Source organism: Rhinoderma darwinii, chromosome 13 (assembly GCF_050947455.1).
Source record: "Rhinoderma darwinii isolate aRhiDar2 chromosome 13, aRhiDar2.hap1, whole genome shotgun sequence".
Lineage (NCBI taxonomy): Eukaryota > Metazoa > Chordata > Amphibia > Anura > Rhinodermatidae > Rhinoderma > Rhinoderma darwinii.
In genome coordinates, this window is record NC_134699.1 from 63,142,146 (window position 1) to 63,154,520 (window position 12,375).

The 12,375-nt window shown below is 44.9% G+C and overlaps 1 protein-coding gene across 4 annotated transcripts in view; it reads right to left on the bottom strand.

The window, feature by feature from the left end:
• OGFOD3 (2-oxoglutarate and iron dependent oxygenase domain containing 3) overlaps positions 1-12,375 on the bottom strand; it is a 94,878-nt gene that overhangs the window by 81,060 nt on the left and 1,443 nt on the right. For all 4 annotated transcript variants that reach the window (XR_012851686.1, XR_012851687.1, XM_075846483.1 and 1 more), the window contains exons 2-3: positions 12,053-12,267; positions 567-642 (exon numbers count right to left, since the gene is read on the bottom strand). Coding sequence is in view for 2 of the 4 variants with exons in the window: in XM_075846483.1 (XP_075702598.1) it covers positions 567-642; positions 12,053-12,267 (291 nt within the window). In the remaining 2 variants the exon portion in view is untranslated. The remainder of the gene's footprint in view (positions 1-566; positions 643-12,052; positions 12,268-12,375) is intronic.

The window sequence follows — 12,375 nt, forward strand, 5'->3', positions numbered from 1 at the left end:
ACCTCTAATCCTAATCCCCTAATCACTTCCTCTAATCCTAAACCCTACCTCTAATCCTAATCCCCTAATCACATCCTCTAATCCTAATCACATCCTCTAATCCTGAACATGTTAATGCTGGAGTCGGGAAGAATAGCTGTCAGCCTAGCAGGTGTACATTTTAATGCTGCCCGTGCTCCATATATTATGTCTTTCTCTTGTAGGCTCAGCTGCTTGCTCTACAGATTTTTCCTGCTTCCGTTTCTGAATGAGGAAGTAGCTGTCTAACCCTGATCATGATCATTGTCATCCATATTAACTTTCATGAAGCTTCTACTGTCACCGGGTCACCAGTGAATCCTTGGTCTTTCCTCTCTCAGCTCTCTCCCTTTCATCCTTTTCAATGTCTAGAGACATGAGTAGGAAAAAGCAAGTAATGCTGGGAAGTGTAGTTCTATAGTCATCTTCGAGAGGGAGGAAGTAGCTAACTTCTCCTCCACTTTGGATTTCAATAGAAAACTAAAATATCTGACATAACTGCACAAAAATAAAGGATCTTTCTTGTGTTTGGGAAAATAGACCTTTACCTCAACATTCTCTGGGCTTCCTCCTGGGTTATCACAGCGTCTGTCACCGCTCGCCCACATTTCAGTGGGGTGCACCCTGGAGAGGAGAAAAACAAAGCGTTATTCTATGTGACAACAATTCCGATAAACAATTATTAAATCATATAAAGTACAACATGTACAGGGAGGTAGCAGCCCGCTCCTGGGAGTCAATTATATTAAAATAACTTTTTAATTTGATTAAGGGGGAGGGACCCCTCCTCCACAATGGAGCGTGCGGCCACCAATTACAGAGCGCAGGGGTCACTCCACTTATCTCCGCAGCATTTCCCTTCTCCCTATATACTCATTTTTTTTTCCTGGCAGACGTTTACATATTTTTAGACCGTGGGCGAAATTTTTTACAAAAAAACGGAATCGCCATGGATGTTTTTAACCCGTTCCCGGCCAGGTGTTTGCAGCTGGCTTCTCGGGAGCCCATCACCTGCCCCCGAGACCGACCAGCGCTTAATAACCACCCACAACCATGAAAGAAACGGCAAATTCTCATGAAATCAAAACAGCTGTAATTAATTTGCAGCCGACACGAGAATTTTTGGGTCTCGAGCCAAGAATATTCCAGCAGAGAGGGGAGAGATAACGCATGAAATGACTGCTCCCGTTCTGTCAGGTCTCCGTCCCCCTCATCAGTACCACCCCCTGCCCCCAGGCGCTAATACTGGCAGTCAGAGGTCATGACACCTCAGCAGGACGGGAATCAAAAGAACCTTGAGCTGCTTGACAACTCTGTTCACGCGCTGTCATCAGGGACGCATAAGGAATGACAGTGATAAAATAGGGACGTCTACCTGCTGCAAACTTCACACAGCGAGACATGAGAAGAAAGCAGCGTGTCAGGAATCATACAGTACGCCCAGCTTGAGGTATTGCGTAGTCTCGCCCTTTTCTTTACTTTTGGCGCTCCCTCTGGTTCGCAGCGACTGCTATTTCGGCTTGATGGCAACCAATATGTCCACCATGAGTGCATGTGGGGGTTGTCATCCAGCTTTCCTAAATGCCTTACTGGCGGCAAGACACTCGGATTGTATAAAGAGACAGATATGCCATGCAGAGCTCTAGGAAAGCTGGGTGACATCCCTTGCAGGATCTGTAATACTGGTTGTCAGCTAGCTTTCCCGAACCCCTGACTGGGTAGCCTCCCTAGATATGCGACACATCCCTTGCTACTATCGGGTGCAGTGAACCGTACTAATTTATGGCCGAACCCCCAACTTTTAGAAAAACGGGGGTCCCTTGACCCCCGATTCACCTGTGGCCGCATCCCAACAGTGACTAAATGGAAAAATGGCGGCACATGTCCAGAGCTCTCTCTATTCTAGCCTGATGATCCCGCTTTCCTTCATCTATTCCTGTAGCCACCACTAGGGGGAGCTCATTGCATACAAATGTATTAGCTGTATAAATCCATATGCAGTGAGCTCCCACTAGTGGTGGCTGCAGGTAGGCAGAATATTATATTTAATTCTATGTCTATAGGAGCGATAATAATATATTAAGAAATTAAATGGCGCAGAATTGCGAACCAAAAATAAGACGACGTTGCACGTTAAACATCCAGGCGCGATTCCTGGTGTTTATTCTGCAGACTCTTCCGCTCGTATTATAAAGCGCTGTTTTCCTTCCAGAAATAACAGTCTGTCCCCTCCGCTCATTAATCTTACCAGAACCCGACTAATGATAATCCAGAGCACAGCGGTGCAACGCCAATAAACGTGAGACGGAAAAATACGCTGCAATAAAGCACGCATGACAAAGCGAATCTGTCACACAGCCAGAGAGGAACCATAAAAGATCTGCCGCTGAGCCGCGAGCGCGCCCACTCAATATCTGCCATCTGGATGACGAAAAATAAATGGGATATTTCTGGTGCTGTCAATTGTGGCACCGCACCATAAAAGGTTCAGTAAAACTAGATAGGCGGCGCCGGGGGTAACTGATTTTTTTTTAAAAAAGGACTCTCAGACCCCTGTAGCTGTCACCACGCTTTCCAGAGACCCTGAATGGCATATACATCTGCCCTTACCCCTCGTTCGGCTCTCTTTTTTACTATTCTGTTTGTGTCAGTCTTCACTGCAGTCCTATCATTCTATTCATGAGCCAAGAAGCTCAGGATGGACTTGGATAGTGATCAGTGCGCAATGCGGCATCTATAGTCTCCTGAGCGCAATGTTATCTGCACTTTCCATACGTCACCGATAGTGATGACTTTTCTCTATTCATATTGACAGACAGGATATAAAGTGGGGCAGTCACCGCAGTATTGAACTTGGGAGATCGCTGCTGTCATAAATAATGTAGGCTAATATGTCGCAGAGCAGAAGGATTGTCTCCTGCTCTGAGGTAAATCGCTTCCGAGCATGAATTGTGAGCCGCAGCCGCGTACCGCAGCGCCACGGAGGAGCGATCTGCTGATAGTCAATCACCCTGCGCTCGCTCTCTAATAAGGACTGCGGTCATCTTCACCTGCACTGGTGGTGCATTAGCTCCCCCTTGTGGCACAAGAGCTTATGACAATGAAGAGATTTGTCACCGGGACAGGTCTCAATACCAGTGAGAGGTGTAAGAAGCCTGGGGGACTCTACTCCGAAGTCTGTGACCTCCCAAAGGATCATCACCTCCTCTCCTGAAATACTCTGTGCTGCTGGGAGGATCCTGCCCCTTACAATATGTATCTCTCAGTCTGTGACCTTCCACAAGATCATCACCTCCTCTCCTGAAATACTCTGTACTGCTGGATGGATCCTGCTGCTTACACTGTGTATCTCTCAGTCTGTGACACCCCACAAGATCACCTCCACTCCTGAAATACTCTGTGCTGCTGGGGGGACCCTGCTCCTTACACTATGGTACACACTTACTACTGCTGTCTAGTAGTTAGTTGGCATAAAACTAGACCAGGCAGACACAAAATGCGCCAACTCTGTCACAGAAGAGAGCGCTGTATCATCATTTTGTCGCATCTTGCACGACCTGTCAGATACTGTTCTCTTGCTTATACCACCGTTGATTTGCTTAATTTCTGCCCGAATTTTGGCATATTTTTAGCGCACATTGACGCATTTCAAGCAAGGCCCCTTTCTGTCTAAGCCCCGCCTCATTTTCCACCAGCAGAATAGTGAGTGCAGCTCTGGAGTATAATACAGGATGTAACACAGGATCAGTACAGGATAAGTAATGTATGTACACAGTGACTCCACCAGCAGAATAGTGAGTGCAGCTCTGGAGTATAATACAGGATGTAACTCAGGATCAGTACAGGATAAGTAATGTAATGTATGTACACAGTGACTCCACCAGCAGAATAGTGAGTGCAGCTCTGGAGTATAATACAGGATGTAACTCAGGATCAGTACAGGATAAGTAATGTAATGTATGTACACAGTGACTCCACCAGCAGAATAGTGAGTGCAGCTCTGGAGTATAATACAGGATGTAACTCAGGATCAGTACAGGATAAGTAATGTATGTACACAGTGACTCCACCAGCAGAATAGTGAGTGCAGCTCTGGAGTATAATACAAGATGTAACTCAGGATCAGTACAGGATAAGTAATGTAATGTATGTACACAGAGACTCCACCAGCAGAATAGTGAGTGCAGCTCTGGAGTATAATACAGGATATAACTCCGGATCAGTACAGGATAAGTAATGTATGTACACAGTGACTCCACCAGCAGAATAGTGAGTGCAGCTCTGGAGTATAATACAGGATGTAACTCAGGATCAGTACAGGATAAGTAATGTAATGTATGTACACAGTGACTCCACCAGCAGAATAGTGAGTGCAGCTCTGGAGTATAATACAAGATGTAACTCAGGATCAGTACAGGATAAGTAATGTAATGTATGTACACAGAGACTCCACCAGCAGAATAGTGAGTGCAGCTCTGGAGTATAATACAGGATATAACTCAGGATCAGTGCAGTAATGAAATGTACATCATGTAATACTACATTTGCCCTGTAGTGGCCGCTGCAAGAAAACGGTGTCTGGCCTAAAATTAAAAGCTGATCTTGCAAGGTCTCCCGAGCCGATCACCGTGGCTGCTCCCGTATGAGGGTTTGTCAGTGATGAGACAACACCTTTAATGAATGGGGATTAGCTGCAGTACCAGGCACGGCCGCACGTAAAGCAAGCGCAATGGCATCTTTGTGCTGATCTGTGGGAATCTTGAGCGTCAGACCCCCCACTGATCCTCAGGATAGGTCATCAATGTGTATTCCTGGAATACCCCTGTTATAATAGGATGAAAGTCATTTTATATTCCTCCAGAGCTGAAATCTCCAGCCTGAGACGGATATACACATCAAACTGAAAAATCCAGCGTGAAAGAGAGTTTTTTTACTAGGAAAGCGACTGCCAGGAAATCGCTATTAAAAGAAAGGCAACAAGATGGAGGCCGGCGACATGAAAGAGGAGACCGTAAACTGCAGCAGAAGGGAGAATTGTACAGGATTAGAAAAACTTAGCTGCTTTCTTCCAGAAATAGTGCCACACTTGTCATCTGGTTGTGTCTGGTAATGCAGCTCGGCTGCATTAAAGAGAAATGAGCTGTAGTATCACATACAACCTGCGGACAGATGTGGAGCTATTTTTGGAAGAAAGAACCTTGTTTTTCTAATCTCATACAACCCCTTTAACCCCTTCCCGACATTTGCCGTACATGTACGTCATGGAAAGCATTGACTTCCCGCATCTTGCCGTACATGTACGCCGAATGTTTGGGACCGGCTCAGAAGCTGAGCCGGTGCCATCATTACCGGATCTCAGCTGTATCTTACAGCTGACATCCGGCTGTAACGGCGGGGACCGAAATTAGCTTCGATCCCCGCCATTAACCCCTTAAGTGCAGCGCTCAAACGCGATCGCTGCACTTAAGGTGTTTACAGCTCATCGGAACCCCAGTAATGAAATTGCCGGGGTTCCGGTGGCTGCAATGGCAACCGGAGGCCTAATACTGGCCTCCCGGTCTGCCTAGCACCGAAGCCGGTCAAGATCCGCCCGGCGGCGGAGCCTGATCGGCTTCCGTAGCTGCCGGCAAGATGGCGCCGGGTCAGGAGCTGATCCGGCGTCATCAGCGGTGGAAGTCAGCTGTACTGTACAGCTGACATCCACCTGTAACGGCAGGAACCGGATCTAGCTCCGATCCCTGCCATTAACCCCTTCGATGCAGCAATCGAAAGCGATTGCTGCATCGTAGCGGTTACTAGCAGATCGCCAGCCCTGACAGGCAATCGGGACTGGCGACTGCTGTTATGGCAACAGGAGACACAATGGTCTCCTGCTCTGCCATTACGGAAGCCGATTTAGGCCCCGCCGGGAGGCGAAGCCTAATCGGCTTGCTGTCAGTGAATGACTGACAGATCTAATACATTGCACTACATAGGTAGTGCAATGTATTAGAAAAAAAAAAATCTGACCGTTGGACCTTCAAGTCCCCTAGTGGGACTTGAAGAAAAGTGTAAAAAAAGTATAAAAAAGTGTAAAAAAAAGTGCAAAAAATAAAAGTTTGAAAACAGTAAAAGTTTCAAGTAATCAAATAAAACACAATCCCCCTTTTACTCTTATCAAGTCCTTTATTATTGAAAAATAATAATAAACCATATGTATTTGGTATCGCCACGACCGTAACGACCTGAGGTATCAAAATATTATATTATTTATTGCACCCGGTAAACAGCGTAAAAAAAAAACTTAAAAAACGTTACCAGAGTTTCTGTTTTTTGGTCACTTTGCCCTACAAATATTAGAATAAAAAGTGATCAAAAAGTCGCACGTATCCAAAAATGGTACCTATAAAAACTATAGCTCGTCCCGCAAAAAACAAGCCCTCATACAACTCCGTCGACAAAAAAATTAAAAAGTTATGGTTCTCACAACTTGGCGACAGAAAAAATACATTCTTTTTACAAAAGTAATTTTATTGTGCAAAAAGTTGTAAAACATAAAAATGTTCTATAAATGAGGTATCGCCGGAATCGTACTGACCCGCAGAATAACGTGAACATGTAGTTTATAACGCATGGTGAACGCTGTATAAAAAAACGAAAAAAGCTGTGCCAGAATTGCGTTTTTTTGTTTACCTGGCATCCCAAAAAATAGGATAAAAGGTGATCAAAAAGTCGCATGTACCCCAAAATGGTACCAATAATAACTACAGCTCGTCCCGCAACAAACCAGCCCTCATACCGCTACGTCTATGAAAAATAAAATTAAGTTATGGCTCCAATAAGTCAGGAAATAAAAAATATGCAGTTGTGCCCGAGGGGAACATTTCTTCTGTTTGAAGAGGCGATTTATCAAGGACCTAAAATTAGGGAACCAGGAAAGGGAGGGCCCAAACATATCCGCTGGAAGCGACGGTGCCCGTATTATACCAGGACAACACTTTCCCAGCAAAATTCCCCAAACTACAAAGGCGCGGAGTGTGGATCAAAAGGGGCATAAGAAAGGACGCCATTTATCAGTGCGACACCGGCCTGTGCGGAAAGGATTGCTTCACAGCGTAACACACATCTATGGATTGTTTTATTGTTTTTTTTTTACCCCATTATTATACCACCTGACTATGCCCCTGATATACTCTGCCCGCCTTACATGTACCCCCACATTATAAACGGAAACACCAGTAAGACTCCAAACAAAACTACTACCAAGCAAAATCCACGCTCCAAAAGCCAAATGGCATTTCCTCCCATCTGAACCCTACAGTGTGCCCAAACAGCAGTTTCCTTCCACATATATGGCACCGTCATACCCGGGAGAACCCTTTTAGCAATTTTTGGGGTGTGTGTCTCCAGTGGCATAAGCTGGGCACGACATATTTGCCACTGAATGGCATATCTAGGGAAAATATAAATTTTTAATTTGCACCATCCACAGCGCATTCATTTATGGAAAAGACCTGTGGGGTGAAAATGCTCACTACACCCCTTAATAAATGCCTTGAGGGGTGCAGTTTCCATAATGGGGTCACTTCTCAGGGGTTTATTTTTATTATTTCACATCTGATCCTCTGCAGTTGTGAACCAATACTTTGTAAATCGCCAAATTAGGCCTCAATTTTACATGGTGCTCTTTCACTCCTGAGCCTGGTCGAATGTCCAGGCAAGAGATTAGGGCCACATGTAGGGTGTTACTAAAACCAGGAAACCCAGCATAATAATTAGAGAGCTGTCTTGTTATGGTGGCACAAGCCGGGCACCACATATTGTCCACATATCTGTGGAAAAAATCCCATTTTCACTCTGCAACATCGAGTTCACACTAATTTCTACAAAACACCTGCAGGGTTAACATGCTCACTACACCCCTAGGTGAATGCATTGAGGGGTGTAGTTTCCAAAATTGGTTCACTTCTGGGGGGGTTTCCACTGTTTTGGGCCCACAGGCGCCCAGAAACCAATCCAGCAACATCTGCACTCCAAATGGCGGTCCTTCCCTTCTGAGCCCTGCCGTGTGCCCAAACAGCAGTTTATGACCACATATGGGGTATTGCCGTACTCGGTAGAAATTGCTTTACAAATGTTGGGTTCTTTTTTTTCCTTTATTTGTTGCGAAAATGAAAAAATTTGCGCTAAAGCTACGTCTTATTGAAGAAAAAGGATTGTTTTTATTTTCACTGCCCAATTCTAATAAATTCTATGAAACATCTGTGGGGTCAAAATGCTCACTACACCCCTAGATGAATTCCTCAAGAGGTGTAGTTTCCTAAATGGTGTCAGTTTTTGGGCGTTTTCATTGTTTTTTCCCCTCAGGGGCTTTGCAAATGTGACATGGCCGCCGCAAACCATTCCTGCTCAATGTGATCTCCAAAAGCCAAATAGCGCTCTTTCCCTTCTAAGCCAAGCCGTGTCTCCAAACAGCCGTTTATTACCACATGTGGGGCATTGTTTTACTCGGGAGAAATTGCTTTACAAATTTTGTGGTGCTTTTTCTCCTTCAGTCCTTGTGGAAATGAGTAAAAATAAGCTAAACCTACATTTTCTTTGAAAAAATGTTGATTTTTATTTTCAGGGCCTACTTCCAATAATTTCTGCAAAAAACCTGTGGGGTCAAATCGCTCACTATACCCCTAGATAATTTCCTCAATGGGTGTAGTCTCCAAAATGGGGTCACTTGTGGGGGGTTTCCACTGTTTTGTCTCCTCAGGGACTTCGTAAATGTGACATGGCCTCCGCAAACCATTCCTGCTAAACTTGAGCTCCAAAAGCCAAATAGCGCTCTTTCCCTTCTCAGCCCTGCCGTGTCTCCAAACAACCGTTGATTACCACATGTGGGGTATTGTTTTACTCGGGAGAGATTGGTTTACAAATTTTACGGTGCTTTTTCTCCTTCAGTCCTTGTGGAAATGAGAAAAAATTAGCTAAACCTACATTTTCTTTGAAAAAATTTAGATTGTCATTTTCAGGGCCTATTTCCAATAATTTATGCAAAAAACCTGTTGGGTCAAAACACTCACTATACCCCTAGATAATTTCCTCAATGGGTGTAGTCTCCAAAATGGGGTCACTTGTGGGGGGTTTCCACTGTTTTGTCTCCTCAGGGACTTCGTAAATGTGACATGGCCTCCGCAAACCATTCCTGCTAAACTTGAGCTCCAAAAGCCAAATGGCGCTCTTTCCCTTCTCAGCCCTGCCGTGTCTCCAAACAACCGTTTATTACCACATGTGGGGTATTGTTTTACTCGGGAGAAATTGCTTTACAAATTTTATGGTGCTTTTTCTCCTTTAGTCCTTGTGGAAATGAGAAAAAAAATCGCTAAACCTACATTTTCTTTGAAGAAATGTTGATTTTAATTTTCACGGCCTACTTCCAATAATTTCTGTAAAAAACCTGTGCGGTCAAAATGCTCACTATACCCCTAGATAATTTCCTTGAAGTGTGTCGTTTCCCAAATGGGGTCACTTTTGGGGGATTTTGACTGTTTTGGCACCGCAAGAGCCCTTCAAACCTGACATGGTGCCTAAAATATATTCTAACAAAAATAAGGCCCCAAAATCCTCTAGGTGCTCCTTTGTTTCTGAGGCCGATGCTTCATTCCAGTAGCACGCTACGACCACATGTGGGATATTTCCTAAAACTGCAGAAACTGGGCAATAAATATTGAGTTGCATTTCTCTGGTAAAACCTTCTGTGTTATAAAAAAAATTGTACTAAAAATTTATTTCTGCAAAGAAATATGAAATTTGTAAATTTCACCTCTACTTTGCTTTAATTCCTGTGACGTGTAAAGGGTTAAGACATTTTCTAAATGTTGTTTTGAATACTTTGAGGGGTGAAGTTTTTAAAATGGGGTGACTTTTTGGGGGTTTCTAATATATAAGGCCCTCAAAGCCACTTCACAACTGAACTGGCCCCTGTAAAAATAGCCTTTTGAAATTTTCTTGAAAATGTGAGAAACTGCTGCTAAAGTTCTAAGCCTTGTGATGTCATAGAAAAATAAAAGGACGTTCAAAAAACGATGCCAATCTAAAGTAGACATATGGGGATGTTAATTAGCAACAATTTTGTGTGGTATAACGGCCTGTCTTACAAGCAGATACATTTAAATTGAGAAAAATGTTAATTTTTGCAATTTTTCGCTAAATTTTGGTGTTTTTCACAATTAAATACTGAACGTATCGAGCAAATTTTGCCAGTAACTTAAAGTCCAAAGTGTCACGAGAAAACAATCTCAGAATCGCTTGGATAGGTGAAAGCATTCCGGAGTTATTACCACATAAAGTGACACATGTCAGATTTGAAAAATGAGGCTCGGTCAGGAAGGTCAAAAGTGGCTAAAGAGGGAAGGGGTTAAAGAAAAGCTGTTAGAGATTCCACCCAGCTTTTCCAGACTCCAGAATGGCACGCTTCCATGTCTAGTCACATTAAAAATGATTCAAAAACCGGGTCAGAAGACTGAAAAAAAACAAAGAAATGGATTATAACATGACAGCACAAGCTCGAGGTCTTATGTTGACTGATGAGGATGATGGGGGTCATAGTTTTCTTACACTATGTCCTTGCCTGCTGATCATCTCTTGGATTATTGGAATTTGGTAAATAAACAGCAATATTTCACATAAATTTACTGCATTGCTGGATAATTAGGCTGTTCATAGACCTAAGGCTTTGTTACAATGTATCAGTGTAGGTGTAGCGGACAGACACCACTCAAACAGCTTGGCTGAGATCTTATTAGTCTGCGCTGTGCTGTATTGCATTGCAGGAGATGTAGCTTTTGTCAAGATAAGGGCAGATTCAGACGAACGTTGCGTTTTGGCGCGCGCAAAAAAGTGCAGCGTTTTGCGCGCGCAAAAACCACTTGACAGCTGCGTGTGTCATCCGTGTATGATGCGCGGCTTCGTGATTTTCGCGCAGCCGCCATCATAGAGATGAGGCTAGTCGACGCCTGTCACTGTCCAAGGTGCTGAAAGAGCTAACTGATCGGCAGTAACTCTTTCAGCACCCTCGACAGTGAATGCCGAACACAACATCGAGAAACCTGTTAAAAAAAAAAGAAAAAGTTCGTACTTACCGAGAACTTCCCTCCCGGCCGTTGCCTTGGTGACGCGCCTCTCTTGACATCGGGCCCCACCTCCCTGGATGACGCGGCAGTCCATGTGACCACTGCAGCCTGTGCTTGGCCTGTGATTGGCTGGAGCTGTCACTTGGACTGAATTGTCATCCCGGGAGGTCAGACTGGAGGAAGAAGCCGGGAGTTATCGGTAAGTCAGAACTTCGGGTTTTTTTTACAGGTTCATGTTTATTGGGATCGGAAGTCACTGTCCAGGGTGCTGAACCAGTTTAACTCTTTCAGCACCCTGCACAGTGACTGTCTCCTGACATCGCGTACCGGAAATTTTTTTGCCGAGTTTGGCCGAACCCGGTGAAGTTCGGTTCGGTTGTCCGGGTTCGCTCATCTCAAAGACACTCCGTTTGGATGTTTGGAAACAGAAAAGCACGTGGTGCTTTTCTGTTTACATTCATCCTTTTGACAGCTGGTGCGCTGTTTCAGTCGGTTCGCACGGAAGTGCTTCCGTGCGACCTGCGTGGTTTTCACGCACCCATTGACTTCAATGGGTGCGTGATGCGCGAAATACGCGGAGATATTGAGCATGTCGCGCTTTTTGCGCAGCTGACAAACGCTGCGCAAAAAGCACGGACTGTCTGTACTGCCCCATAGACTTGTATTGGTCTGTGCGTGGCGCGTGAAAACCACGCGGCCCGCACGGACCCAATACACGCTCGTGTGAATCCCCCCTAAGAGTAATATATAGTATAACACTGCATCTCCCACAATGCACCACAGCGAGAATGCTATTTTTTTTTGTCACTGAACCAGCAAGGGGGAGCAGAGATGTGAGGTTTTTGTATGCTGCTCTGGATGTGACTGGAGTATAAGACAAGGTTTGAACTGTAATGTGGATGTAAAGGCCCCCGGAGAGGTGAGGTCCTGGTTACCTGTGAAGCGTTTGTGGTTATTGTAGTCCTGAGAGCAGGGAACCGGGAAGAACTTGTGCTGGAGAGTCTCCCGCTGAGCAGCCAGGAGCGCCATCGCCTCTCCGCCCGGGTAACCCCAAAGAAGGAGAACACATAGGATCGCCATGATCAGAGCGAGGACCCCCCACACCAGAGGACGTCTCCATGACCTTCCCACTGCACGACTTTTCTTAAAGCTGCAGGTAACAATATAGAAGAATTTAAAGGGGTAGCCCCGTCCTCCCTGCCCCCACAATATACTGTACTGCCCCCCGCAGCATGTTACCTGCCCCCACAATATACTG